This window comes from Phyllostomus hastatus, unplaced genomic scaffold, assembly GCF_019186645.2.
Source record: "Phyllostomus hastatus isolate PE091 unplaced genomic scaffold, TTU_PhHast_1.1 phas_contig_150, whole genome shotgun sequence".
Classification (NCBI taxonomy): domain Eukaryota; kingdom Metazoa; phylum Chordata; class Mammalia; order Chiroptera; family Phyllostomidae; genus Phyllostomus; species Phyllostomus hastatus.
Genome location: NW_025333611.1, coordinates 1,840,255 through 1,866,012, shown reverse-complemented (window position 1 = coordinate 1,866,012; position 25,758 = coordinate 1,840,255). Strand labels below are relative to the sequence as shown.

Here is a 25,758-nt window from a genome sequence, read left to right as displayed (position 1 = left end):
GCACCCACCGGGGCAGCTAAGGAGCGGAGTGCGTGGTGAGCCGTCTTGCTCAGGGCGATGCCCATGGTGCCTCTACCAGGTCACTAACCAGTGACGCCCCGAGGTGACCCCCGTCTGCCCCCGCTGACAGGGACAGAGGGTGCAGACAGCGGACGTCTCTCCAGCGCTGACAGCTGCAGCCGCCCCCCTCCCGACACCAGCGCCCTCCCCAGCCCGGCCCCCGAGGGGCCCGGGCCCGGCTGCCCGTACCTTTCCACCGCGCAGGCCGTGGCCTCGTGGCTGACGGACGAGGAGTAGGTCTGCCACTGGCCGGCGGGCAGCTCCCGCACCTGCACGGTGAAGTAGCGGATGGGGGAGGCCCCGTCGCTGCCGGGGACCCACTGGAGGCGCAGGCTCCGGGCGGTCACTTCTGCCTGGGGCACCAGCAGCTCCCGGGGAGGCGCCGGCCGCTCTGCAACCACAGGAGCACAGACCAGGGGCGCGTGAGAGGCTGCCCTCCGGGAAAGGGCCCCAGAACTGCGCGTGGGCACGCGGACGCCCACGGGTGAGCCGTGTGGACCGCACGCTCGGAGGGTGACCCCGGTCTCGTGGGGGTGTGACGCTGTCTGGCAACCACGCGGGGTGCCGTGCCCCAGCTCGGACCCGGCTGGAGGTCTGAGTGCTGCGTCCTCGGAGCAGACAGACAGATAGACCGGGGCGAACCAACCGACACGCACCCCCGACTGCCGGCCCCCATCGGGCACAGTGTCCCCGAGGGGCGCAGGGGCTCCCAGAGGCCTCAGGTCCCCGTGGACTGATTCTGACTCCTCCTTCCCGACTTCGGGCTCTGCATGCCTTCCGAAGCCACTCCCCCTCCCCGCAAGTCCCCCCCGGGTGGGGGCGGGGCCTGTGGCCACCCAGGTCTCTGTCCCACTTGGGGGGGCGGGGGTGCAGGGGCGCGGCATCCGGATCGGTAGCTTGCCCCCGTGACTCCTCACCCCATCGATTCCAACGGGGAAACTCCACGGGGAGAAATAATTGTTTAATTGGTTATCATGACGGTTATTGATTGTGATTAGGATGTGTGGTGCGTGATGATGCGGCAATTGATTGCCGGGGCGGCGGGCGGGAGGGCTCTTCGATCAACTCAGTCAGCAGTGCTCTCCCCGGACCAGGGCCCGGGCGCCTCTCTCCCCGACGCGTGGGCGACTACCGAAGTGTCTGGGGCTCCCTCCCGCCGCCCACAGGACAGGCCCCGGGGCCCCGGTGGGGTGGGGAGTGAGGGGCTGGGGTGGCGTGGGGGTGGGGGTGCGCGGGGGGCGATGTGCAGGGTGGGGCCCAGGCCCATGGCGGTCCGCAGCAGCCCTGCCGCGCAGCCGGCCCCTGGTGAAGGGCGTCTGCATTAACACTTCCTCGGGACTGGGACCTGCGCCACAGGGAGCCTCCAGTGGACCCGTCTCCGCCTCTACTGGAGAGAGTGCCGGACACCCTGCGGGAGCTGGAGGGACTTCCGGGAAGACAGCCACAGCCCCGGCCGGCCAGCGCTCTGGGCCCTGGGGGGAGGATCAGGCCCCGCTGCCCGCAGACACTGGGCGCCTGGCCCCCTCACGGCTGAGCCCGAGCTGCCTCCTCCTCCACCCGGGATCCCAGGGGGCAGGAGGGCCTGCTCAGAGGGCACGCGGAGGCCGCACTGCACGGGTGCCCGGCTTGCCCACGGGACACACGAGGACACCGAGGAACCCGTGTGCTTGCTTGGGGGTCGGACGGTTCCCGGAACACCCGGCAGCGCCCCGCACGGGGCCTCCTCCCCCAGGGGCTCCGCGCTCCGGACCCGGGGGGAGCTCAGGCCTGCCCAAGACTTGCAGACCCCCAGCCTCCACTTCTCGGCAGAGTCTGGGCTGTCGCAGGAGCGGACGCAGGAGACAGGCTTTCCTGAGCCGCTGGGGCTTGGGGAGGCCCGGCCACGCCGTCACCATCAGGGCCCCCAGGCTGGGCTGCACGCTGACAGGGCCCACGGGGAGGGCCGAGCCACGGAAGAGGAAGCTGGCCTCCTCGCGGCCGGCCACCGGAGGGTCGGCACCGTGCTCTGCTCCACGGGCCTCTTCTGTGAGTGCTGGGTGGGGGCCCGTGCATCGGCCACACCCAGGGCCGCAGCTGGCCCTGCCCCGGACAGCCCGGTGCCTCCAGCTGGTCAGCCCCGAGGCGGCCGCTGCGCCTGGGGGCCCACTTCCCCGGCAGGACACCGGGGGCTGGTCACAGACCGCCGGCAGACTCCGAGCATCGTGGGAGCTGCCACGGCAAAGCCCCCGAGGATCAGCCGCGGTGAGGGCTCAGCCCGCCTCCCCCACCGCCTCCCGACGGAAGATCAGCTCGTGGGCGCCAACGTTCCGTCCCTGAGACGGTCTGCCAGGTTGTGGGGTGGCTGGTCCCACCGCCAGCGTCCACGTCTCAGCCCCACAGCTGCGTGTCCCAGGCAGCTGGCGAGGCCGGCCTGGGCCCAGCTCCCTCTCACAGACTCGGGGCTCACACGTCCCCGCCCTGGGGGTGCTCTGAGGACGACAGAGAGCTGACAGGCCCCCAGCACCGCCCAGTGCAGGGCGCCCACGGGGACGGTCCTTCTGCGGCTGCGCGGCGGGAGCCGTGTCCTGAGCTGCTCGCCGGGGAGCGGGTGTGAGCAGCAGAGCCCCGTGGCCTGCGCTCTCGCACGGTGACCCCGCGTGTCCCTGGGGCAGCCGCACGGCCTCCCTGAGCTGCGCCCGGGTCTGCAACCGGGGCCAGTCGGGCTGTCCGAGAGCACAGGGCTGCGGGTCGTGTGGGCCGGGCCCGGCCCCAGGACAGCTCAGCGGCTGGCCCCTAAGCTCTGAGTTCCCGCAGCCCCCCCCCCCACCCCCCACAACGTGCAGGCCACTCGGGGCCCCAGCGAGGGAACCCCGGGCCCACGGCGTTTGCAGCGGAGGACGCCTCCCCACGGCCGCGCCTGCGGCCTGGGCCTCCGGGCCTCACCTCGCTTCTCCGTGGTGATGACGGTGGCCTCCAGGGGCTGCCCCCAGCCCTGCCTCGTTTTGGCGGACAGCCGGAAGAGGTACGCCGACTCTGGGGCCAGCTCCGTGGCCGTGAACTGCCGGACGGTGGCGCCGACCTCCACTGTGGTGAACGTGTTGGGGCTGCTGCTGGCCAGGCGGTAGGCGATCTGGTACCCTGGGGGGGGACAGGGGGCGCGTCGGGCACCCGGGCACCCGGGCGAGCCCATCCTGCCGCCCCCACAGTGGCGGCTGTGCTGGAAACCCAGAGGTTCTGTGTCTCCTCGTGGATTCGTCCCCCCCGAGCCGGCACCGGGGAGGCGGACCCGGGGCACTGGGAAGCGGCCGCACCCGCCGTGAGGAGCGGGGGACCTCAAAGTGCCCGACCCCACGACGCTGGTTTCCTTCTCAGGCTTCGCAGAAGCAAGACGCGGCAAGGGCCCACCTGCCCTGTGGTCACTGGCACACTGAGTGGATGCCAAGGGGTGGTGGGGTTTCTGGGTGTTTCTGATGGGGCACCCCAAGCCAGCCCCTCCTGCCCCCGCCCTTGGCCCCCCCGGGCAAGGGCAGCGCCTCCCGTTAGAAGGTTCTCCCCACGGGGCCCCTCCCGCTGCAAGGCCTGCAGCACCGTCCGGCCGGCGGGACACCCGCTGGCCCTCACACCTGTCAGCCTCCCTCCCTCTCCTCTCCCCCGTCCGTGGGCCCCAGCTCCCCAGGGCTCTGCCCCTGCCCCTCCTCTGCCCCCGCTGCAGCCTGCAGCCTGCAGCCTGGGCTCCGGGCTGGGCTCCACCTTCCCCAGCCCGACCCCCCTGCCCCCAGGCAAGGAAGCAGGAGGGCCCGCCGCTCTAGCACCGGTCATCCGGGACGGCAGCTGACCAGCACCACCGATGACCCAGCATCCCCGGGAGCAGCCCCAGGGGCACCCCTGCGGTCTCCCGCCGAGTCAGAGCACGGCTGGCCCGCCGTGTGTCCGCGGTAACGACAGCCACGCCGGCCCAGCGGAGGGGCTCTGCGGGCCCCTGTGCACACAGCCTTGGGCAGTCCACGCAACCTGCCTTCCACTCCCGCTCCCCTGGGCTCCCCGTCCTCCTTCCCGCGCGGCTCGGGGCTGACCGAGCTCCCTGGCGTCCTCCCAGCTCCGCCCTCAGTCGTCTGTCCAGCGACAAGGGGGCCAGGAGGCCAGGTCCACGGGCTCGGGTGTAGAGTGCCCTCCTGTTCTGCCCCCGACCCTGCTGGTCACCGCCGTCACCATGCAGACGGGGCACAGCACCACGAATGCCAGCTGCTGACCGGCGTTGGTCGGACCCTGCACTCTGGCCCCCGAGTGACCCCTGCAGCTGCAGCTCTGCCCCCGACGGTCTCTCCTCCCTGTTGTGGGGACCAGCTGTCCTCCGGATACTGGACGTGGTCCAGCTGGCCTGGGGCCTCTGGCCTTGGGGTCCCGCCGGACATCTGTGCTTTCCCGCTCACCGACCTCGGCCAGCTCCCTCCCAGGCCTTCCCTCCCGCCTCTTCTCCTGGCCTGGCCACACGGGGCCTGGTGTTTGGGTGAAATGGGGACCCGGTCCCCGGCCTTCCGAGACCCGGGACACCCAGTGTCTTCACCAGGGGGCCGTGTGGTCGCTGTGGCCCCGCGGTGCCGCCCTTCCTGCGGAACTGCTCACGGCCCGTGGCCCCGAGACCGCACGGCGGCCCCAGCAGGCAGCACCTTCGCTCACCCTCGGCGTGGGGGGGTCGGGCGGGAGGCCAGCACAGCCCCCTGCCGCTCCGCCTTCTCTGTCTCGCGCTCTGGACAGGCTGTGGTGCCCCTTCCTCTCTCCCCGGCTCCTGGCCTCTGGCTCCGGAGCGCGTCTGCGCGTCTGCGCCTGATTTATGGACTCTGGACTCCGGCTCCCACACGCACCCACGGCGGGGGACGCGGTGTAAATCAGCGTCCTCGCGTCGCCGCTCACCTCCCCCCGGCGTCCCTGAGCCGCGGCGCTGTCTTCACGCTGCTGGGGTCTGGCTCGGGGCCGAGGGGGGAGGGCGGTGCCCACCCTGCAGACCGGAGGCGGCACGCCGGGGGTGGGGGCAGCCCGGCTGGGCCTGGCCGCTGCCCCACGGCCGTGCCATTCGCATAGGGACGTGTTCCTGCAGAGGCCGACGCGGGCCTCACGGCGAACCCAGGCAGCCGGGGCCTTGGGGACGCCCCCCTCCCCCGACCCCTGGGGGAGCCCGTCTGCCCCGCACCGCCGGCAGCGCCCGATGTCCCTGCCACACGCAGACCCTAGACCAGCCAGAGGCGAAGGAAGGTCACTGTGCAGAGACAGCGTGCACTTCGCAGTCAGGCACGGAGGCTGCACCGGGGACACAAGCCACCGACAAGAACAGGGCCGAGCTCAGGGTTAAAAAGTCTCAGGAGTGAGGTGCGACCAGGGCAGGTGAGCTCACCCAGGGGCACGCCACTCCTCCTGACCGAGAGAGGCCAGCCCTGCCCAGCGGGGCGGGAACTGGGTGCGAACGCCAGCACCCGGAGCCGTGGAGCCGAGCGTCATCCGGAGGAGCCGCCCCGCTGTCTCAGGCCGCAAGGGTTTGGGCGGTGAAGTGGCAAAGCAACCTCTGTGTGGGCCTACAGGGACATTGCGAAGGCCTGTTTGCCAGGGTGTCGAGAAAGCCTTGGGACCACGGGCCGACCGGCCGCACAGGAAGGAGAAACCTGTCACTGTAGGCCACCCACGCCCACCTGAGTGGATCCAGGGTGGGGACCAGCACCGCGGAGGGAGGAGCCCAGGAGGTTTCTGAAGATGCCCAGAAGGGGGCGGAAGGGAGCGAGTCTAGACGGCCAGAATGGGAACAGGCTTCAGGCACGAGACCAGCTCCAGGACCCTCTGCTGTCGGGTGCAAACGGGGAGGGAGGCTAAGGAGACGAGACTGTAGCCTGGGGGTGGGGCATGGGTCTCAGCGGCCCCGGTGTGGCGGGCGGACTGTGGACCGACGCCCAGAGCCGCCGTGGAGCGTCGTGTTGGGCACTGTGGGTGGCTGCAGGGTAAACCACAGAGCCTGAGAGCGGTCTGTGCGGTGACACAGCCCTGGGGCCCGGACGCACAGGTTCCCGAGGCCGAGGGCCCTGGGGGCAGGGCGCTGGCTGACCCCCAGCAGCCCTGGTCGGTGGGGCGAGTGGCGAGGCCCCACCAGCAGCCGCGGGCTGTTCAGAGCAGCCCAGCAGCTGAGTCGCCCAGGGCGGGGGGCGGCGGGGGGGGGGGCCCAGCCCGGCCCAGGCACCGTGCGTCTTGCCGGTTTTACAGCTGACTCACTTGACGGCCGGGGGCAGACCACGCAGCCTGAGCTCCAGGGTCAATGGCAGCCCCCGCTGGGCCGGGGCGGCGGGGTGGGAGGTGCTGGCAGGTTTGGTGGGCAGACCCTGCGTGGGCTTGAGGAGCACACGCTTCCCTTCAGCTTAATGGCATTCGAGGGAGCCGTGGGCGAGGAAGGGAGGGACGCGGGGACGCGGGGGCTCCCACTGCGTCCCCCAGAGGAAGGCTGTAAATGCTAAAAGCTCTCCGTAGTAAAATATTTATGCAAATAAGCACGCGTCTGTCCCGGTGGGCGCCGCCAGTGTTTTGTGCTGTTAATCTCCTTTGGAGATGCGAGAGCACGCCTGGATCTGGAGCGCGGCCCCCGAGCGGCCGCGGCGTCCGTGTGCTCCGAGGGCCGCGCTGGCGGGGCGGGGGAAGCCGCACCCCAAGGTCTCCGGGGGGAAAGTGAGCCTCGCAGGACCGCGCCGTCCTGTCTCCCCCGAGCACCCGCATGCACCTCGGGAGACGGTTCCCGTCTCTCCTGCAGCAACTGCACGCGGTACGCCGGCAGTGACGACCTCCCGGCGACGGGTGGCCCCCCCAGTTGGTGAGAGCGCAGCCCGCGCGCACCCCAGCCGAAGGGGCCCGGACGGGAAGTCCTCCGAGTTACGGGGACGCGGCGCTGCTCTACCAGCACCTGCCGGCTGGGCCGGGGGCTCCGTCTCCCAGGGCCCCCTCCGTCCCGGCACCGCTGCGACTTTCCTCCCGCTCCTGCGTGGCGCCCCGTGCGGACACGGGGCCGGGGGCTGCTTGCTGGCCGGGCTCACGGGGCGGCCCCACAGCTCCAGGGTGACGGGGGAGCTGTCCCTGCAGAGTGCGGAGGGGAGGGGCGCTGGGGCGCGGGGAGCCCCGCCTGCCCGGAGCACCCACAGACCCGCCGTGAAGAAGACCGAAGTCTGACGACCGGACAGTTCAACGTTTCCGTGAAAGTTCTCACAACCACAGTGGAAAGGGGAGACTTTCGAACACAGGACAGCTGATATGCTCAACGATCACTTTGCTATTCACAGAGCTGAACGGTCCAGGCCGCCTTGGCCCGACTCCAGCTCCAGGCTCCGGGCCGCACCACAGGGTGTGGGTCCAGGGGGGCCGGTGTCCACGGAGCGGGCGAGCCCCGAGAGGCAGATGGTTGAGGGCGAGAGCCCCCCGCACGGGGCTGGAGGTGAGGACAGCGTCTCTGCGGAGGTGGGTGAGGCACAGCCAGTCACGGGGGCCCACCCACCGGCACAGGCGTGCCTGCGTCCACAGGGGGAGGCTGTGCGGAGACACAGCCGTCTGTCTGCGCGTCCCAGAGGAGGGCACAGGGGACACCGGCCCTGCTGGCAAGGACCTCCACTGCCGCAGGGAGGGCCCTGGGTGCGAGGCTCCCAGTCGCGGCAGCAAAAGCAGGCCCAGGTGCGTCTGTGGTGGGAGACCCGCCCTCGGGAAACGCCCGGGTCGCTGCGACGCGTGCGGAGCCCCCCTCGGGCGTTGGAGGGAGGGTGTGGGGACGGCCCTGCGTCGGCACGGACCGTGCTGTCCTTGGAGGACCCCCTGCAGCTGTGAGTGACAGGCTGGAGCCCCAGCGTCCCAGCTCTCAGAACGGTCCCTGTTTCTCTGCGGGCTGGGTGTGTCCCTTAGATAATCGGGCGTTTCCCTTGCTCCTCCAGAAAAGGCTGTGGCAGGGTGTAGCACGGGGGGCAGGCCCCGCCGGTGGGCCGTGTGGGACCCTCACTCGCACCCCTCCTTCAGGCCTGGGGTTCACGGTCTGAGAGCCGTCCCGGCGGACAGGACCGGGGACAGACGTGTCACGGAGGCCCCTTTGGCTGCTCAGTGGGACTTCAGTGGCAAGAGCCCGAGGCCCCGAAGGCCCCCTGGGTCAGAAGCACTGTGCTCAGGGCAGAAGGCCTCCGTCCGGCAGCTCCTGGGGCCCACGGAGGGTGAGCCCGTGGGAGCGGGCCGTGGCCCATGCTGTCACCGCCCGGCAACGCGCAGGCCCGTCCCAGGGAAGCCAGACTCCGAGTTGCCCTCCCACCACCGCTCGGGGCCGCCGGTCACCGTCCGGAAGGCGCGCCTGCCCGCACGCAGCACGCTGCTGCTGCGCGAAGTCCCCAGTGACTCCCCGGGGCCGTCAGCACAGAGTTCCAAACGTCCAAAACACGAACAGAAACCCTTCTCCAAAGCACATCTTAGAACCCTGATGTCCGAGGCACTGAGAGCGGCGGATTTTACCGCCTGTTTGCACGCTCGGGCTTACGGTGGCCTCCCTGTAACACCCCGAGCGCCCCGCACCGTGGTCGGGTTCCACTGGGACCAGGCAGACGCCGGTGTGTGTGCCGGCACCAGTCCGGTGCCCCTGCCTCTAGAGGCCTGCGGGCCACCTCCCCCACGGATGATGAGGCAGCCCTCGGTTCGGCTGTGTCTCCCTGCCGGCGGGTGAGAGTCTCGGGCTGGCTCGTCTCTTCGCTCCCTGCTCCCCACGGCGCGCCCGGCGCTGGCCTGTGGAGGCCCCCAGTTCATCACCGTGAAAGGGTGGCTAGATAAAGGGACCACTCATTTTTTTAAATAAAAGTTGCTGCCTTTAGGGAAGCGGCAGAAATTAAGGCTTTCCGTCAATGTTGCGGGGGCGCCTCCTCCGAATGAAAAATTAAACGTAAACACTCTCCCCGGGACCTCAGGCGCACGAGACACTCTCGGCCTCTTCAAGGGACGAGGCCCCGGCCCCGCGGCGGAACAACGCCGTCTCCAGGAGCTCGGGAGCGCGGCCCGGCTCTGCACCCCGGCTCTGCACGCTGGCTCTGCACGCCGGCCCTGCACCCCAGCTCTGCACGCCGGCGGGAACGGGCCGGCTGCTCCCAAGGACACGTCAGGGCAGCCTGCTGGCTGCACAGCTGAAGGGAAGGGCAGCCACGGACGGTACAGCTGGTGCCCCCGACGAACGGGAGAAATTCTGGGTCCGTAAACCGTAAACTCCGATCGGCCGGAAACCCTAGGGTGAGGCTCACCGAACAGCACAGGGGTCCCCCGCCCCTCAGCCCGGAAAATGCCGAGCTGCTGCAGACGGGGGTCCTCTGCCTAACGCAACCAGACAGACCCGCCGCACTGCTGCCTGTCTCCGAGCTGCGCCTGCCCGCCGCCGCCTGCTTACCCAGGATGATGCCGTTGGGCTGCTCCGGCGGCTGCCACACGATCCGCACAGCCGTGAGCCGCACCTCCGGGAACACCAGCCTCACCGGGGGGCCCGGGGCTGCGGGAGAGAGGAGCCGCGTGAGCCGGGGCCCTCGTGGGGCTTTCCTGGCCTGTGACCGGGGCACGCGCGATTCCGGCTCACGGAACCCTAGCCCCTCACGGTGACACCGAGCGCGGGTGAGACGCTCTGAGGTTGGGGTGGACGCCTGGGGCTGGTCCAGGCTCCGCGTGGCTCCCTGTGACTCCAGGGGAAAGCCCTGTCTCCCACCCCAGCCATCCGCTGAGTGACGCTCAGACGCCACTGGGGGTCGTCAGGTGTGGCCATGGGGCTGCCCCTGCGTGAGGTGCAGGGGACGGCGACAGCTCAGCGCGCAGAGCCTTTGGGGACTGACTCAACCACTTCGGCGAAGATGCTTAAGGAAACCTGCAGCCGTTTGGCCCCTGCCAGATGCCGAGGGCCCCTGGTCTGGGTCGGGGAGGCGAGTCTTTTCCCTGCGACCGCCCACGGCAGAGTCTCGGTGACCAGGAGGGAGACCTGCCACCCTCAGGTGGCTGACACCCGGGAAAGGGGAGGCTGGCAGGCAGCTTTGCTGCAGACTCGGACCCCCAGAAACGCAGGCCGCCCCAGGTTCCTGCTGGAAGAGCGTCCCGGGTGCTAGGGAGGCCCTGGATGCACACCTATGCTGTGCGTGTGCTTCTCCTGACCTCAGGTCACGCAAAGGCTGGTCCCGAGGCATCAGCACCGCCAGCCCACGGCTGGCCCGCGGCCGGCATGCGGCCGGCAGCGGGTTTTAACTGGATCTGCTTGGACACCCCCAGGAGCGGCCGCCTCAGTTTTACGGCCCCGCCCGCGGCCTTAACCGCCTGCCTGCTGCAGAGTTGCCAAGGAAACTCCGCACAGGTTCATAATTAGGCCGTAAAAATCCACTCCCGGCTGAAATTGGCTGTATAAATGCTCAGTGACTGAAGAACAATTGTGTTTTGTTTTCCTCAACTAAAAAAAAAAAGCGGTTTGGAAATCAGGTTAAAAACAACCGCCACCCACGTGGTCGGGCGCGGTGGTCCCGCCAGCCCGGGCGCCGGCGGGGGCACGCGCCGACGCGAGTGCACACACGTACCGTCGTCCTTGGTGCGCTCCAGCACCAGGGGCGTGCTGGGGACCCCGTTGCCGATGCGCGTGAAGGCCAGCACCTGCAGCTCGTACAGCGTGAACTTGCGCAGGCCCGCCAGGAGCGCCGACTGTGTCTGGTTCCCGCGCACCACGTGGCTGCCCGGCTCGGGGTCCAGGTCCTTGGCCCGGAACAGGATCTGAGGCACCAACACACGAGCGGTGGGGGGGCGTGAGGGTGTGGGTGCTAGGGAGGGGGCTGGCCCACGGGGTCGGCACTCACGAGCGGGGCGCACCGTGAAAGGACCCGCTTTGCTCTGGTGCCAACCCTGCCGTTACCCCCCCCCCCCCCACACACACACAGGGGAGACGGGCTCAGGGTGTCAGTGGTCGTCACGGTCTACACGGGGGCTGGCCTGTGTGAGGGCCACACCGGGCCAAGTCCCCAGACCACACCGAGGCTTACGTAAGACACGGGCGTGAGGACCAGAGAGCAGGCCAGAGCTGCAGGCCCGGCGGGGTCAGGGCAGGGGGGATGGGAAGCTGGTTGATTTGGGGAGGTGACAGGTGGCAGCACTTTCCTGTCTTCAGCGAAGGAAGGTCACGGCACACGTACCTTGTAGCCCAAAATGAGGCCGTTCTGGTCCTGCTCGGGCACCGAGGCCCACGTCAGTAAGATCTGGGTGGAGCTGACCGCCACGGCGGACACATTTTCAGGGGCGGCCGAAGGCACTGCAAAGAACAAGTTACATCGATTGGCAGCCTGAGCCTCAGGCTTCTGCAGACAGAGGTCCCATCGTCACCGAGATGACGAGGCGGTCCTCGGAGCGGCGGTGCAGCCTGAGCTGCTGGCGGAGAGCAGGCTGCCTCCAGGGGCGGAGCAGAAGCGAGAGTCTCCCCAGCGCTGGCGACGAAGCCCGTAACCCCGGGTGTTCAGGGGCTCGCTCTCACCCGCGCCCACCCAGCAGGGAAGTGCGCCTGTCCGTCTGTCCGCCAGCTCCTGGGGGCTGCCGAGTCCTCTCTCCCGGGGGGGACCCTCGCCTTCGGACGCCAGCTCCCGGCCCTCTCTGCCGCGGCGTGTTCAGCGAGGGGCACGGGCGGGGACCGAGGGAGGGGACGCTGTGACCTGCGGGTCACCTTTAACCCCCACGGCAGCCCGACGAGGCGGGCGCTGCTGCCCCAGCTCCGCAGACGGAGAAGCGAACGCCGGAGAAAACCGCGCAATGACACGCCGTTTCCCGGGGAGGTGGGCGGGCGGGGGCCGCAGCCGTCGGCGCCCACTCACGCCCAGGGGAGGCCCCGCTTCCTCCTCTCGGCTCGCCCCCGCCGCTGAGCTCGCTCGACCTGACGCGCTCCGACGGGGGAGGAGGGAGACTTCGCAGTCACCGCGTCGGCAAGTACACGTGCGCGACTGGACGCTGGTCCCTTCTCCTCTGCCCTCAGCCCAGCATTGGGGCTGACTGTGCAGGGGACGCCACCCCTGCGCCAGGTCACCGCCAGGGGCCGGGGACTCGGGGGGCGGCCCCAGCAAGAACTCCCTGGCTGTGTGACCTGGGGGCGCAGCTCTGACCTCTGCACCTCGGCGGTTCCACCTGTGCAGTGGTCCAGCCCGGCCCGGCCTGAGCCCGTCTTCCCTCCCCGCTTTGGAGCCCAGCCCTCGGCCCTGCCCTGAGCAGGTGGCCTGGGGCGGCTTGTTCTGAAGGGAGTGAGACCTGATGTCACCACCGCCTATCCCAGGGGCAGAGACTCAAGTGCATGCAGCCTGTGGGGGGTGCAGCCCTCACGGGACTCTGTGGACGGGGGCGCAGCCACACTCACGGGGGCTTTCTCTAACCTCTGTACATGGACCCACTCGCTCACCCACCCACTCTCCCACCCCTCCATCTGCCCACCCACCCACTCATTCACCCATCCACCCACCCATCCATCCATCTATCCATCCATCCACCCACCCACCCGTCCGTGCATCCGCCCCCTGCTCACTCATTCAGGAGCACTTCCTCCTTGCAGCGAGGCGACTGTGGGGCACTGCGTGAGTGCATTAGTCTGAACCCAGGAAACAACGTGGGTGTGCACACTAACGCTGCTCCAGCACTCCGGCCCCAGGTTTTCCGCACCGAAGCGATCTGGTCTTTGCTTTGGGTTGAACAGTGTCCCCCCCACATTCCTACGGTGGAGTCCTAACCCCACCTCCCAACACCTCGGAATGTGACCTTCTTTGGAAATAAGGCCGTTGCCAATGTGGTTCGCTAAGGCGAGGTCGCACCGCAGGAGGGCGGGCGCTGCAAGAGCGGCGCAGGGAGAGACAGGCGCAGGGAGAGGCAGGCACAGGCGGGCGGGCAGCTCACGTGTCTGGGGCCCCCTACGGGCAGGGCGCGGGCCCCGGGGCCCCCCCTGTGTGCGGGGCCTCCGTCCTCACAGGCGCACGCAGACCCGAGGCCGACGGGCCCGTTCCCCGTGGGCACCCGATCCGAGTCCCGAAGCCCCCAGGAAGGCGGCGGCCCCATCCTCGGCCCCCCCCCCCCCCCGGGGCCCCACGCCCAGCTCAGCACCTGCCGCTCCCGCTGCCTGTCCCCCTGGCGCCTCGACATCTGTGGGGGCCCCTGTTTTTCTTATGAACACGTCAGTACAGTTTAAATGTCACCGATTGTATTTTACTCCTATTTTTCTAGTAAGTTAAAAAAACGCTTTACTGATCTGCTTATTACTGAAGTTAGACCCGCCCCTCAGACCTTCCCAAGGCCTCTTCCCGGTCACGAAGGTTCAGCATTTGAAGAGAACAGAGCTTCGTAAAAGTCCCCGAGGTACGAGGTCACGAGGCCCCGAGCTGAGCGTCCGCACTGCCCTGCGGCTCGTCCGTCCGTCCGTCCGTCCGCCCCAGGGCCCCGGCGCTCGCTGACAGCGCTCCCCACCGGGCAGTCGCCCCCTCGCCCCAGCTGCAGTTGAAGGGCCCCGCCCCCTGCCCCGCCAGGGCGGGAAGTTGGGAAGAAAGGGAGTCACACGCCAGCTCCACAGCCCGTGTGTCTGGGCGCAACCCCGGCTTGGAGCCTGTGGCTGGGAGCAGACCAAGGTCGAGGTCAGCCTGTCCCACAACCCACGTGTGCATCCTGGCCATGGCCAGGCGGGGGCCAGACCTGCGAGGTAGCACTGGCGGGGCCGGGGCAGACCCACGACGCTGAGGAGAGAGACCGTGACCCTGCTCCCCGATGGTTCTCGCCCGGCCCGCGGCGCCGCCGAGATGACCCGTCAGTCCCACTCAGCCGGGCCAGGGGGGTCCCCGACAGCGGAGTCGTGAGGTCTCCCCTAGAATCCCCTGCAGACCCTTGCTCGTCGTCACTGACGGAGAGAATTATCTTCCCCTAGTTACAGAGATGGTGCCCGAGTCCGGCCCCTGGGGATTCATCGTGATGTCACGTTCCTGGCCTGGGGCTGCGGCGGAGTCTGACTCACATCACCGTTGAGGCTGACTCAGTTCCTGGGCCCAGGCAGACCCAGCCCGGGGGGGGGGGGGTGGTAGCCGGCGGGGGGGGGCCCACCCCTGGGAGACGCGAGGGGGCCGGGGCGGGGGGCATCTCACCTGACTCCCGCGTGCGCCCCCGCACCACCTCGCCCCAGGGCCCGGCGCCCACGGCGTTGAAGGCCTGCATCTGCAGCTCGTACTCCGTCCACTCCTCCAGCTCCTCGACGGTGCACTCCCTCTCCAGCCGGTCGCTGAGGACGCGCACCAGCGCCGGCGCCTGCAGGTCCGCGCGCCAGTACCGCACCCTGTAGCCCACCGACTCGGGGTTCCCGTTGTACTGGGAGTCCGGCAGGGGCTGGGGGAGCGGCCCGGTGAGCTGGCGTCCCCGGGCCGCCCCGCCCACGCCGCCCGGGGGAGGGGGGGGCTGTCTAACGGGACCAAAGCCATGGACAGGATTTTGGAGGGAATGTTTTTAGAAACTAGGGTTTTTCCCTGGAACTTTTCTTCTGTTAATTAAAGGAAATCCTGTCAGTAAATTTGGCTGGACGTAATTTTTAAAAAAATATGCGTTGGCTTAATTTTGCGGGGCACGTTCTGGTTACATGCCAAGCGGGCTCTCCTACAAACCCCGACGTCCACGCTGACCTAGACTCGGGACGCGGGGTCCCGGCTGCAGCACTGCCGGTGCCGCCTCCTCAGCGCCCGGAAGCCCGGGGGGCGGAGGGGGGGGGAGTCCCTGACCAGGGGAGGGGCCGGCCTGCTGTGAGCTCTGACACCAGAGACCGTGACGCTGCACGTCAGGGCTCAGAGGTGAGATCAGCCGGGACGGCACGGAGGCAGGGCTGAGAGCTGACCGGGCTCTGGGTTCTCGTGGACCCCCAGGAGAGCAGACCACCCCCCCCACCCCCCGGCCCCCCCACTCACCACCCAGCGCAGCCGCAGGCTGGTCTCGCTGGCGGTCCGGACGGTGACGCCGGAGGGAGCCACGTCGGGAGGCGCCTGCAGCGTCTGGATGACCCGGGAGGACGGGCTGGCGGGGCTGGCACCGACCACGTTCACCTGCCGCATCCGGAACCTGGGGGGCAGCCGGCGGGGGCGCGCGTCACTCTGCGGCAGGAGGCGCCGCGGAGGGGGACAGACAAGGGAAAACAGGTCTTGGGGTGCAGGGGGTGCTCAGGCTGAGTCCGCCTGGATCCTGGAGGCTGATGCTCAGGGGCGCCCCCTTTCCTCCTGGCTCCACTAAAAACGCACACGACCCAGACGGCCCTCTCTGCCGGAAGGCCCCAGCGAACGGGGAATCTGACTCGAGGCAGCGACGTCACGTCCCCGAGGGAAGCGCACCGGCCAGACAGAGGTCTGTGCGTCCGCTGCCGCGCGGGTTCAGGTCGAGGGCGGGGTCAGGCTGTCTTCGTGATGGGCACTACGCACGCCCCCCCGCCCCCCGCCCCCCGCCGGTTCGGGCTCTCATCCAGTCCAAAACAAACCTTCTGCAAACGACCCCGTCTCGTCTCCTGGTGTGAGGAGTGAGGGAGAAGGAGATGTTCTCTAAGGCCTGCGTTCCCCTGGGTCTCAGAGACGCGCCCCGAAACCCGTGTGACCCTACTAGCAGGCGCTGCCCCAGTAAACGTAGCAGAATAAACCAGCGAATAAAGGAAGTGTGCGCCCACGTGTCCAGCTCTGCCCCCTCTCTGTTTCCATCCACGACTGTCTGGGTCGCCCTCTGTGCAAGGAAACTGTCCAAAGTGCACACGTGGGCTTCCCAAGCTCCCGCGTGGGGACTGGAGGCAGGGACACCGATCTCCAGCTGCAGTTTCTGGCCCTGCAAACGGTTCCCTGGCTGGTGCCAGTCTCCCGGGGTCGGTCTGGGATCCTAACGGCTCATTTCACGCGACACGTTTTCCATCAGCCGAGCGGGCGGCACCCTGGCTCGTCCGCCCTGACCCCAGGGGCAGTGGGGAAGGGGCGGCAGCTGCTCCGCCCCTCACCAGGGGTGCCCGCAAACCCCGACTGCGTGGTTGGACGGAAAACCCCTCTTCACAGACATCACCGCCCTCGGGGCCCTGAGCCGGCCACTCGGGCACCTGCCTTCCTGGTCGGGTGACGTGTGCTCGTCCCCCGAACCTGGGGTGACGGCGGGAAGTCCCGCTGCCTCCCACAGTCTTACAGGCAGTGACAGTGTCACTGAGGCCTGGGGTCACACTACCTTCTGTCCGGGCCAGGGGGTCACTGCCTGGGCGGGTTTCAGGGTCAAGAAGCAAAAGGCCAGAGGTTGTGTTAGGTGCCCGGGCCGTGAGGCGGGCGGCACCTGGGCCCTGGAAGGGGAGCGGAGGGGCGCCCGGACCCTGCGGTGCCCGCCCATGGCGTGGGGCTTTGCAGAGAAGGGCGGCGGGGGTCTGACCGTGGAGCTGCGGGCCCCCCAACTGGGCGCCTCGCCAGCTGGCGGGGATGGCGGATGCTGCCGGTGTCACACCCGGGTGATTGCGCCTGGACCAGACCGCGCCGTGCGCTGGCTCCCGCAGGTGCAGTTCTGCGAGGCTGCCGCCAGGGAGCAGCTCACTCAGGGCCCCCCCCCCCCCCCGGCCCCACCGCGGTGGGCACCGCGAGTCCCCTCACCTGTAGTGCGTGTAGGGCGTGAGGTTCGGGACCTCCAGCGTCTGGGTGCCCGGCTCGCTCTCCTCCTCGTACAGGTGCACCCACTCCTCCTCGTCCCCGACGGCCCCCACCTGTGGAGAGGGGCGTCCTGGGACTGGCGGACCGGCCACTGGGGCGGGGGCGGGCCTGGGCGGAGCCCCCGCATCTCCCACACCGGGGGGTGGGGGTGGGGGGTGGGTCCGGTGCTGCACACACACCTCCCACCCGTGCCCTGGACACCGGGCCCCTGCCGCCCCCGCCACCCCCGGGGCCTCAGAGTACAGTCCCCAGGAGCGAGAGCAAGTGAACGGCTGGGGCTGGGGAGGACATCCCCCCCCTGCCCTCCCTCCCACCACAGTGGGCCCTTGGGGACAGGAGGTCCGGCCAGGTCCCACCACGCGCCCTTCCCTGGGGGTCCCGAGCTGTCTCCCCCGAGTGCTGACCAGGGCCCCGTCTGCCCTCCCACGCCCAGTGCTTCCTGCCCGGCACACACCAAGGGCGCGCCGCCGGCCGTGACGCGGGAAGTGCTGGCACAGACGAGCTGCCCGGGAGCCGGAGCTGCAGGCCCAGCCGCCCCCCCCGCCCCACACCGGGGGATGCGCCGCCGCCTCTGGGCAGAGTGACCGCGTCACACGCACGAGCCCAGCCACACGCCCCGCGGGCTGCACTGCCTGTCTCCCCGCCTCGCCCTTCCTCTGGGGTGTCTCCACGGGGCCCGGCCCTCGCAGGAGTCCCGGCCTGACTGGGCCACACCTCGCACGGCTGCCCGTCGCTGCCTGTCGCTGCCCACAGCCGTTTCCAGGCCCGCACACACCAATCCGACCCCGAGGTTCACCGGCGTGCCGGGGCCCGGGGGCCCGTCCCGGCTGGGAACCCCCTGACCCCCCTGCAGGTGTCCGCCTCGCTGTCCTGGAGCGCCTCGGGGCCCGCGCAGGTTGTGTGGGTCCGGGGAGCTGTGTGGGGACGGCTACTCCCCGCGCCCCGGGGCCCCAGAGCCCAGGCTCGCCACGCTGGAGTGGCTCGCTCCTCAGAGGACCTGGCGGCACCCCCAGGGCCGCGCCCGAGCTCGGGCCCAGCCCGCTGGTTTAGCACGTGGACGCGTGTGGCACGCGTGGGGCACGGTGTCAGAACCAGCGCTGACAGCGGGCCGTCTTGTTCTGAGCTCCCAAAGCAGAGCGTTCCCGGGAACGTAATTCCGCTTACAGGCCTGCAGCGGAGGCCTTGAATCCCTATAATAAAAGGTTTACGTTTTGATCTAAAAAGACCAGGCTCCTTTCTAGTGAGGAACAGAAGTCCTTTCATTCTCGCTGGGCCCCTCCGGCTCCAGTGAGATCTCAAGGCCACCGAGATGGGGCGTTCTAGAAGTGACCGGCTGCTCGCTCACGACGCTCTGGACACAGAAGTCCGCGGGACTCTTTAAAGATGAAACACATCGGAGCTCTGTGCGGAAGCTGGATTCTGATGGCTGCTGCTTCTTCTTCCCCCAAAGCTGACAAACAGCACTCTACCGTCCTCCTCACAAAAGTGGAGATGCCACACACGGCAGGGACCCCTCGGTGGGCGGCGGGCCCCGCCAGGGAGTGCGCCGGGTCTGGAGCCACCAGAAGACACTGTCCCGCCCAGGACGGCACTCCCCGGAGGGCCCACTTACTGCCGGGGCCCCGCCCCCGCCGCCCGGGCCGCGCCAGGCCTCCGGCCGGCTGCCTGGAGAAGGCCCTGCCGTCAGCTGGAGACCCCCGGGCGGCAGGACCTCCGACACCCCCACTGGGGCTGGGGTGGCCGCCCTGAGCGCAGCGCCCCAGAGGCCAGGGGCTCAGGGGCCCCTCAGAGGACAACCGCTATTGACCTCCTGGAGAGGCAGCTGCAGGCGGACAGACGGACAGAGACGTCCGCACACAGGGCTGCAGCCGTGGAGGAGAGTGGGCGGGCCGGGTGGGGGCAGGGACGGCGCCCCCTCGTCACTCGGAGGGTCCGCTGTGGGAAGCCCGCCCCCCCAGTGCGCCCCCTCGGCTGGAACTCTGGTGTCAGCAGGAAAACCTGCGTGTCGGGCGACCTGCAGGGACAGCCGGTCGCCTCTTTCCTCCCAAGCCTCCTGGGAGGTGGCGGAGGGGGGGGCTTGGAGGGTGGGGACAGCCGCGCACCGGCCCACGCGCCGCGGGAAGGGGCCCAGATGGCTCCCTGGAGGGACAGCGGACCCCAGAAGAGCAGACCCCTCTGCTGAGGGGGAGGGAGGGGGGGCCGGGACGGCCCCGGAGAGGCTGCGTTTGGGCTGCTCCCGGTGCCCTGGGGTCCCCGTGGGGCCGCCGGCCCGGCCGGTGCGCTTCCGAGACGGGCACAGGGCAGCCGTGGGTCCGGTGGCTCCCTGACGGGTTTCTAGGCCCCCCATCCGCACAGCACCTCCCGCTGCTGCCCCTCCCCCGCTCTCTCCCCGTGGACACCAGCTCGTCCTCTCGGTGAAGAACAACAACCAGTCTGAGCCGGAGCCGCCCTGCTGTCTCAGGCCTCAAACCTTCGGATGTTAAAGCCACAAAATGACGTTCGCTGGGGGCCGGAAGCAGCGCTGGGCCCCGGAGAGCTGTTCGCGAGGGTGACAGGGACGCAGGCGGGACGGCTGGCAGACTGCACGTCAGACGGGGTTGGGACCCGCAGCACCGCTCTAGCTCATCCGCACCCCCGGCTCCGCCGTCTGCGGACGCTGCCGCCCCCTCCGCCCCCCACTGTCCCCTAAGCACCCGCCTCTGCCTCCCGATCAGAACGCTCTTCGACCTTCGGGCTTCTGCCCACACCGTGCGTGCCGACAGCTGTTCTCACTGGCCGCCAGGAGACACCGTCTGCCTCTCCCTTCGAAAGGCCTTTCATCTTAGGGCCACGTCTCCAAAGGGGGCTGGCCCTTCTCTCCCCCTTGAGGGGCAACGGGAATGCCTCCCTGTGCCCGGGGCTGGATTCCAGGTCCTTTCCTAAGGCCCCCACGTGCCGGGGGGCCTGGGGACCCGCCGCTCACACAGGCAGATATGAGTGGGGGTGGGGGGGCGGGGGAGGCCCAGGGCCTGCGCCGCAGCCCGCGCCCCCGTGTGCTGCCAGGCGCCTCAGGCCCCGTGCCTGTAAGCGAGGACAGCAGTAGTGGCAGCCCGAGGTCGTCGGGGCTCTGCAGGGTGAGGAGTGAGAAGCACCTGGGACACCTGGCTGGTGGCGCTGGGCCCGGAGACTGGGACGTGCGGCTCCTCGCGGACAGGTTCAGGCAGAAACAACCTGGCCCCCAGCAAGGCCCCCCCACCCCGGCCCTCACACCGGCTGTTGCTCCCCTCCCAGCCCCGTCTCCCTAGGGTCCCGCCCGCACCTGACTCTGCAGCCATGCGGCCTCCAGCGGGTGTGCAGGCCACACCCTCTCCGTTCCTGCATCTGACGCCCTGACACCCGCGCCCTGCTGACCTGACCACCCAGGGTCTGCCAGTCCCAGAGACAGAAACCCTCGCCAGGGGCACACCTTTGAGATTCCAATCCCCCAGCCTCCTCTGGCCCGACTGAAATCTCACCTCCTCCGGGGAGCCCTCGGTGATTACCTAGTCAATTACTCATTTGCTTTCTGACACCTTCTTAGCAACACTGTAATGATTCCCGCAAGTCTCATTTGTATCCATTTTTAGACTAGCCCCCCCGCCTTCCCTCTGACACTCCCTCTCCCCCACAACCAGTTTCTGGGTGCGGGGGCAAGACCGTTTTCCTCCTCACAGCCTAGGGGAGAGAGCGAGATCCCTGTGACCCTTCGAACAGCGGATGTGTGATGGAAGTTTGCTGTGCGAGCAGGCGGCGACCGGAGGAAGGACGCCTGCAGGCCGCTCTGAAGCCCCGGGGGGGGGGGAGGGGGAGGAGGAGGACCGAGTAGCCCTCAGGGAGAGCAGCGGGGACCCGGACCCGACGGTTCTGTGTGTTTTGCCAGCCGTGCTCTGGACCCGCCGCCACCGCTGTTTCTCGAGAATGATGTTGGCAGTGAAATGCTCCCCTCGGCCCCACATGTTTTAAAAATTAGGTGCTGCTTTAGAAACGTTATTTATTGGTTTGAGACGGGGAGAGGAAGGGGGAGAGACAGAGGGAGCGAGAGTGGGAGACGTCGGCTGCCTGGTCTGCACATCGTCCATCAACTGGCCCCCGAGGGCGCCCCCACCGGGGCTCAGACCCGCCCTGGGCCGACGGTCCCCTGACAGAGCCGCCGGCCCGGGCCCCTCCGTCCCGCTCCCTGAGCTGTCACCCGGGCTGTGGTACTTCCTTCTCCCGCGGTGTTTTCAGAAGTCCCCTGACAGGCCCTGAAAGGACCTGACTCCTGTGACTGATGGACAGGAAGGCCTCGCCAAACCACGCGCTGGGCACAGGCCCTGGGCCGGCCGAGGAACCAGGGGGGAAGGCTTCTCGAGGGGCCGGCCACGGGCAGCCGGGTGCACAGTGAGTGCTTGGGGACCCCCAGGCCGCCCGTGCGGGCCCTCGCGCGCCGCTGTGGGGCTGGGCTGAGGCCGGCCTCGGCAGACAGCCCTGGGCAGCCGTGTCCCTACTGAAGCGGAGCCCCCGGCAGCCCTCCGAGGTGTCGGAGGCCGGCGACTCAGAAATAATGTCTCCCTGTTTCTCCGTATTAAGAGAAGAAGTCGGGCCGCACCAGGGCTCACTGCGCCTGCGATGCTGACATGCTCATGGGGCGGGGGAGGGGGGCCCGCGGCAGCCCTGGCCGCCGGCCGCAACGAGGTGGGGGGGACGCAATTACAGTCAGAAACCCCAGCCCCGGGCCTCGAAGCGGTGAGATGAAAGCCCTCTGGCCTGCGGCGCTGCAGGAAACGGAACACACCAGAACTCCTTCTCCCGTCAGAGCTGACAGCAGCCGGCCGGACCCTTCCACGGACCGAACACAAAGAAGACTGTGATTTCAGGGGAGCAGCGTGTTTCCGGGGCATGCACCCTCTCTTTTCCAGGGAAGGGCCTTGCGAGCGAAGCCTCCCGGGCCCACAGCCCCCTACCATCTCCCTCCCGGGCCCACAGCCCCCCCCCTCCCGGGCCCACAGACCCCCCCCCCCCGCCACTCTCCCTCCCGGGCTGTGACATCGGCCGTGCTCCTCTGGGAGTCTCCCCCAGGTGCTGGGGGTGGGTGGCGTTCCGCGTCTCCCTGCAGCCCCAGGGTCTCGCACGGGGCTGGGCCAGAGCCGGGCGCGGCACTCAGAGGGGACGCGCGGGACAGGCAGCAAGCCCAGATGCCAGGGGCTCACGCGTCACCGCCGAGTCCCAGCAGGGCACAGGGCTTTCAAGGGGGGGGTGGCCTGGCTGCAGGGCACCATGGGGGAGCCGAGCTGCGGCCACCCAGGACGCGGCCCCCGGGTGAGCGCCTGAGCACACCGCCGTGCAGCGAGGCCCAGCCGCCCACCTGTCCGCGAGGCTCTGCCCTCGGCGGGAAGTGCCCTTGGGGGACGGACAAGGTTGGTGTACTGCCCTGCCTCCTCCCAGGACTGTGTCACAACCAGGGACACTGCGCGGACACCGCCAGGCCCCTGGGGCTCTGTGAGCGCCCCGCCCCCTCCACTCCTCAGTTCCCTGAGGCCGCAGTCGGCAGGCCTGGGCTGGGTTTCATGAGCCCGTAACACCCCCCTGAAACAGAGCCTTTCCAGCAAATGGCCACTACCACGCACAAATGAGCACTAAGTGGGCTCTCTCCCCCTTCCATTTCCGGGATGCAAACAGTTTTGTCTGCTCCCGAGGTGGCAGCACGGCATCTGCATCACAGAGACCTGCTCGGAGCCGCGGAGAGGGCCCGGTGCGGGGCTGGCCATCAGAGCAGAGCCGCCGGCTACGCACTCGGGGCGGCAGACGGGGTGAGCGTCCGCACCCTGCCGTCACGGAGCTCCCTGCAAGTGTGGGAGTGGCGCTTTGCTCACTCTGGGTCAAAGGCGACTAATTACACAAAGCATCAGAAACCCCTATAAAAGCTGCTTTTAAAAGTCTGAGCCCCTATAAAAGCTGCTTTTAAAAGTCTGAGCCCCCATCAGCTCACTGCAGGCCCGTCTGCGGCTCGCCGATGGCGAGACCTTCTGTTCCGTAGCTCACCGGCCAGTGCTCTGCGCACTGCAGACTCGCCGGCGCACTTTAAAGTGGCCGGAATTGAAAGGAACTTTTCCCAAGGCGAGTCTCACTGAGAAGCGGCTCCCAGGGTGAGAAAGTGCGCCCTGACCCTCGGCGGGGAGGGAGCTCCGGCGGGAGCAGCGAGCCTCGCGGTGGCGCTCCGCCCAGGCGGCGCCCGCGGTGCCCCAGGATGTGGGAGGGCCCGGCAGCCCTCTGAGAGCTCCGTCCCCCTCCTCAGCCCTCGGCCGGCACCCTGGCAGGTCGCGGCCACGCCACCTCCCTGCTCTTCACTGGCCACAGCTCGCTGGGCTGGGAGCCCGGGACCCAGGCTCTCGGGACACCTGCCCGTGGCGGGACAGAGCAGGAGATCTACCGCTTCCCGGTGACAGCCCGGGCGAGGGAACGCGGGGTCCGACACGGGAAGTCTGGCATCCGTGCAAGGGGACTCAGGAGTGGGGTGCTCCAGCAGGCTTCCTCTGTACGGGGTGCGGGCTCAGGGCCCCCCTGCGCTGGGTTTGGGAGCGGTGGGGCCAGGCTGGACCGGGGAAGACGCTGGGGCGACCTGAGTGGGGCTTCCTGGGGGACAGGGCGTGGCGGTGTGCGCGTAGCACATGTGTGCACGAGTGCGCGTGTGCGTGCGTGTGCATGTCGGTGCACAGGGAACCCGACACGTGAAGGGGGCTTGGAAGACGGGGTCCCGAGCCGCCCCTGCACGTGCCTTTCTGACACTGTCACCTGGAGATCACGCGAGCGAGTGGACGGCTCGGGAGGAAGTGAAATCAGAGGTGTTCTAACAGTCTGCTAGAAAGTGAAATCAGTTTTAGAGAGAGCATTCAATGAAGACTGAAGCGAAAGGATAAACAAAGCCAAGCCCCTAAAACGAAAGAGTCCAATTCCGTGCGAAGCTGGGACCTAGCCACGCGCAGAAGGGATCCGGCCGCCCGTCCCCGGAGTCACGCGGTCTGGGGACAAAGGCTCAGCTCGCTTGCAGCGGCCGCATTGTCCCTGGTTCCGCGGCGGTTACAACACTGAGCCCCTCACACACAACGGCAGGATGCAGACAATGAGTCATTACGTTGCTGTTTCTAAAAACCACAACGTTAGTGCACGGGAAAAGGTATTTAAAATATAGACTCAAAGTAAAACAACCTTAAATCTGAATTGGAAATATCCGTGTGAACTCATGGTGCTTCAGAAAGTGGGCACTGTCCCTTCCTGCCCTCTGGGCAGGGCTGCAGCAGGGACCGGCCCAGCCAGGAGCGCCGGACACCCAGCCAGCCCCCGGTGCCAGCCCGTTCGGCAGCCGACGGTGACGCAGCGCCGGAGACCAGCCAGCCGCACTCTCCACCTCTGGGGTCCCCTCTGTGGTGACCACTCAAAGTGCAGGCCTGGTCCCCTCCGCTCCCGTCGCCCCACGAGACCTCAGTCTGACCTCTCGGTTCCCCTTTTCTTCCTCCATCCCGCCCCAGCACCCCCACGGGCGCGGGCCTCTGGTTCCCCTCCAGCCACGGCCGCCCCGCCCCGCCCCGCCCCTGCGTGGGCTCCGTCCGGCTGCTGACCGACCCCTGTGAAGGCACCAGCCGCGCCCCGCTGCCCGGGGGCCCCGGCTGCCCGCCCCCACGAGGCGTATACCTGCCCCTCTACAACCCATCTGGAGATGGACGTCTTCCCGTCGTAGCCCGGCCGGAACTGCAGGGTGGCCGAGCGGGGGCTGATGTTGGAAATGACCAGGTTCGACGGGGCACCAGGAAGCTCTGGGGAAAGGAGAGAGGAGAGGTGGAGAGTTAGACTCTGTCGCGGCCCGGGAGACGTGCCGAGCGTGTCTGCAGGTCAGCGCTCTCGGGAGCCGTGCAAGCGAGAGGCAGAGCCGCCCCGGCCACGGCCAGAGCGGCCCACACTGCAGTGGGGTCGCCGACCGCACCCCGGCCGTGGGGAGCAGCGTCGGGAGGCGTTGTCGGTGTGGCCTCCTGCATGACACCCGGGGAGGGGGGGCCGTTTCTGCGCAGAGGGGGGTGTCTGCTCTGGCGGGAAGGACGCTCGCTGGATGGAGGGCGGGTGAGCGGCTGGCCCCTCGAAGGACACGGGACCGGGTGCCCACCCCACCCCGCGGGACGAGCGGGACGCCTCGGAGAGGGGCTGGGGGAGGGTGGAGGCGAGCACACCCGGCGTCCTGGGCGGTGTGACGCGGGCAGGTGGGCAGGTGCGGAGCCTGGGGCTCCCGGGTCTGGTTTCCAAGACAACCGAGCCAGGTAACAGTGCAGAGCTCTTCCCGCTCTGCCGTGCACGGTTGCTGTGGCAACTGAATTAGGGGAGGGTGTGTTCTGAAGGACTCTGCCACCCGAGAGTGCCGGTGACCACAGCCTTCGGTGGGCTCCCCCCACCCCCAGAGCCGGTCTCCCTCGGGGCCAAAGGCTGTGAGTTCCGGGTGACAGAGGGCGTGGGCGCCGTCCCCTCCGGGGATGGGAACCGGGGGGTGGGGGTGGGGACGCTGCTCGGGCAGAGCAGGGCGTGCGGGCTGCGCCGTCTCCCAGGACCGGCCTCCTGACTCGCTGCTGCCGGGCGCTTAGAACCAGCCCCGAGGCCCGGAGCCGCTGGCGGTCAGCGCGGAGCCCCCACGGGCGGCGGCTCCGGGGCCTCGAGGGGCCTTTCCACACCCACTTTCACGAACGTGAAGCAGAAAATGGTTACATCGGAGGGCAAGCGGCTCCCTTTTTCTGTCTGCTCCTGAGCCCCCCACTCTGAGCCCAGTCCTTCGGCCGCCGATGCGTTGGGGCTTCAGGCGCAGCGGCCGGGGCGCAGCCCCCACAGCGGCCGCACCAAGACTCTCCTCCGGCTAATGTCCAGGATGCCGGGGGGGTGTGGGGGGGTCTCAGTGTCGGCCTCCAGCTATGGGGGCCCCGACCCGAACGCCGCGTCCGCCAGGGTGGTCCCAGGCCACACGGCCCAGCCAGGGCCCTGCGGTCCC

At 68.9% G+C, this 25,758-nt stretch overlaps 1 protein-coding gene across 2 annotated transcripts in view; it reads right to left on the bottom strand.

Moving 5' to 3' along the window:
* SDK1 (sidekick cell adhesion molecule 1) overlaps positions 1-25,758 on the bottom strand; it is a 287,191-nt gene that overhangs the window by 34,747 nt on the left and 226,686 nt on the right. The window contains exons 20-28 of one of the 2 annotated variants that reach the window (XM_045824331.1): positions 24,426-24,547; positions 16,683-16,792; positions 14,994-15,144; positions 14,187-14,424; positions 11,226-11,341; positions 10,620-10,809; positions 9,461-9,559; positions 2,983-3,177; positions 250-451 (exon numbers count right to left, since the gene is read on the bottom strand). In XM_045824331.1, coding sequence (XP_045680287.1) covers positions 250-451; positions 2,983-3,177; positions 9,461-9,559; positions 10,620-10,809; positions 11,226-11,341; positions 14,187-14,424; positions 14,994-15,144; positions 16,683-16,792; positions 24,426-24,547 — 1,423 coding nt within the window. Of the gene's footprint in view, positions 1-249; positions 452-2,982; positions 3,178-9,460; positions 9,560-10,619; positions 10,810-11,225; positions 11,342-12,592; positions 12,710-14,186; positions 14,425-14,993; positions 15,145-16,682; positions 16,793-24,425; positions 24,548-25,758 lie in introns of those variants that run through there. The other variant, XM_045824341.1, reaches the window with a different exon arrangement.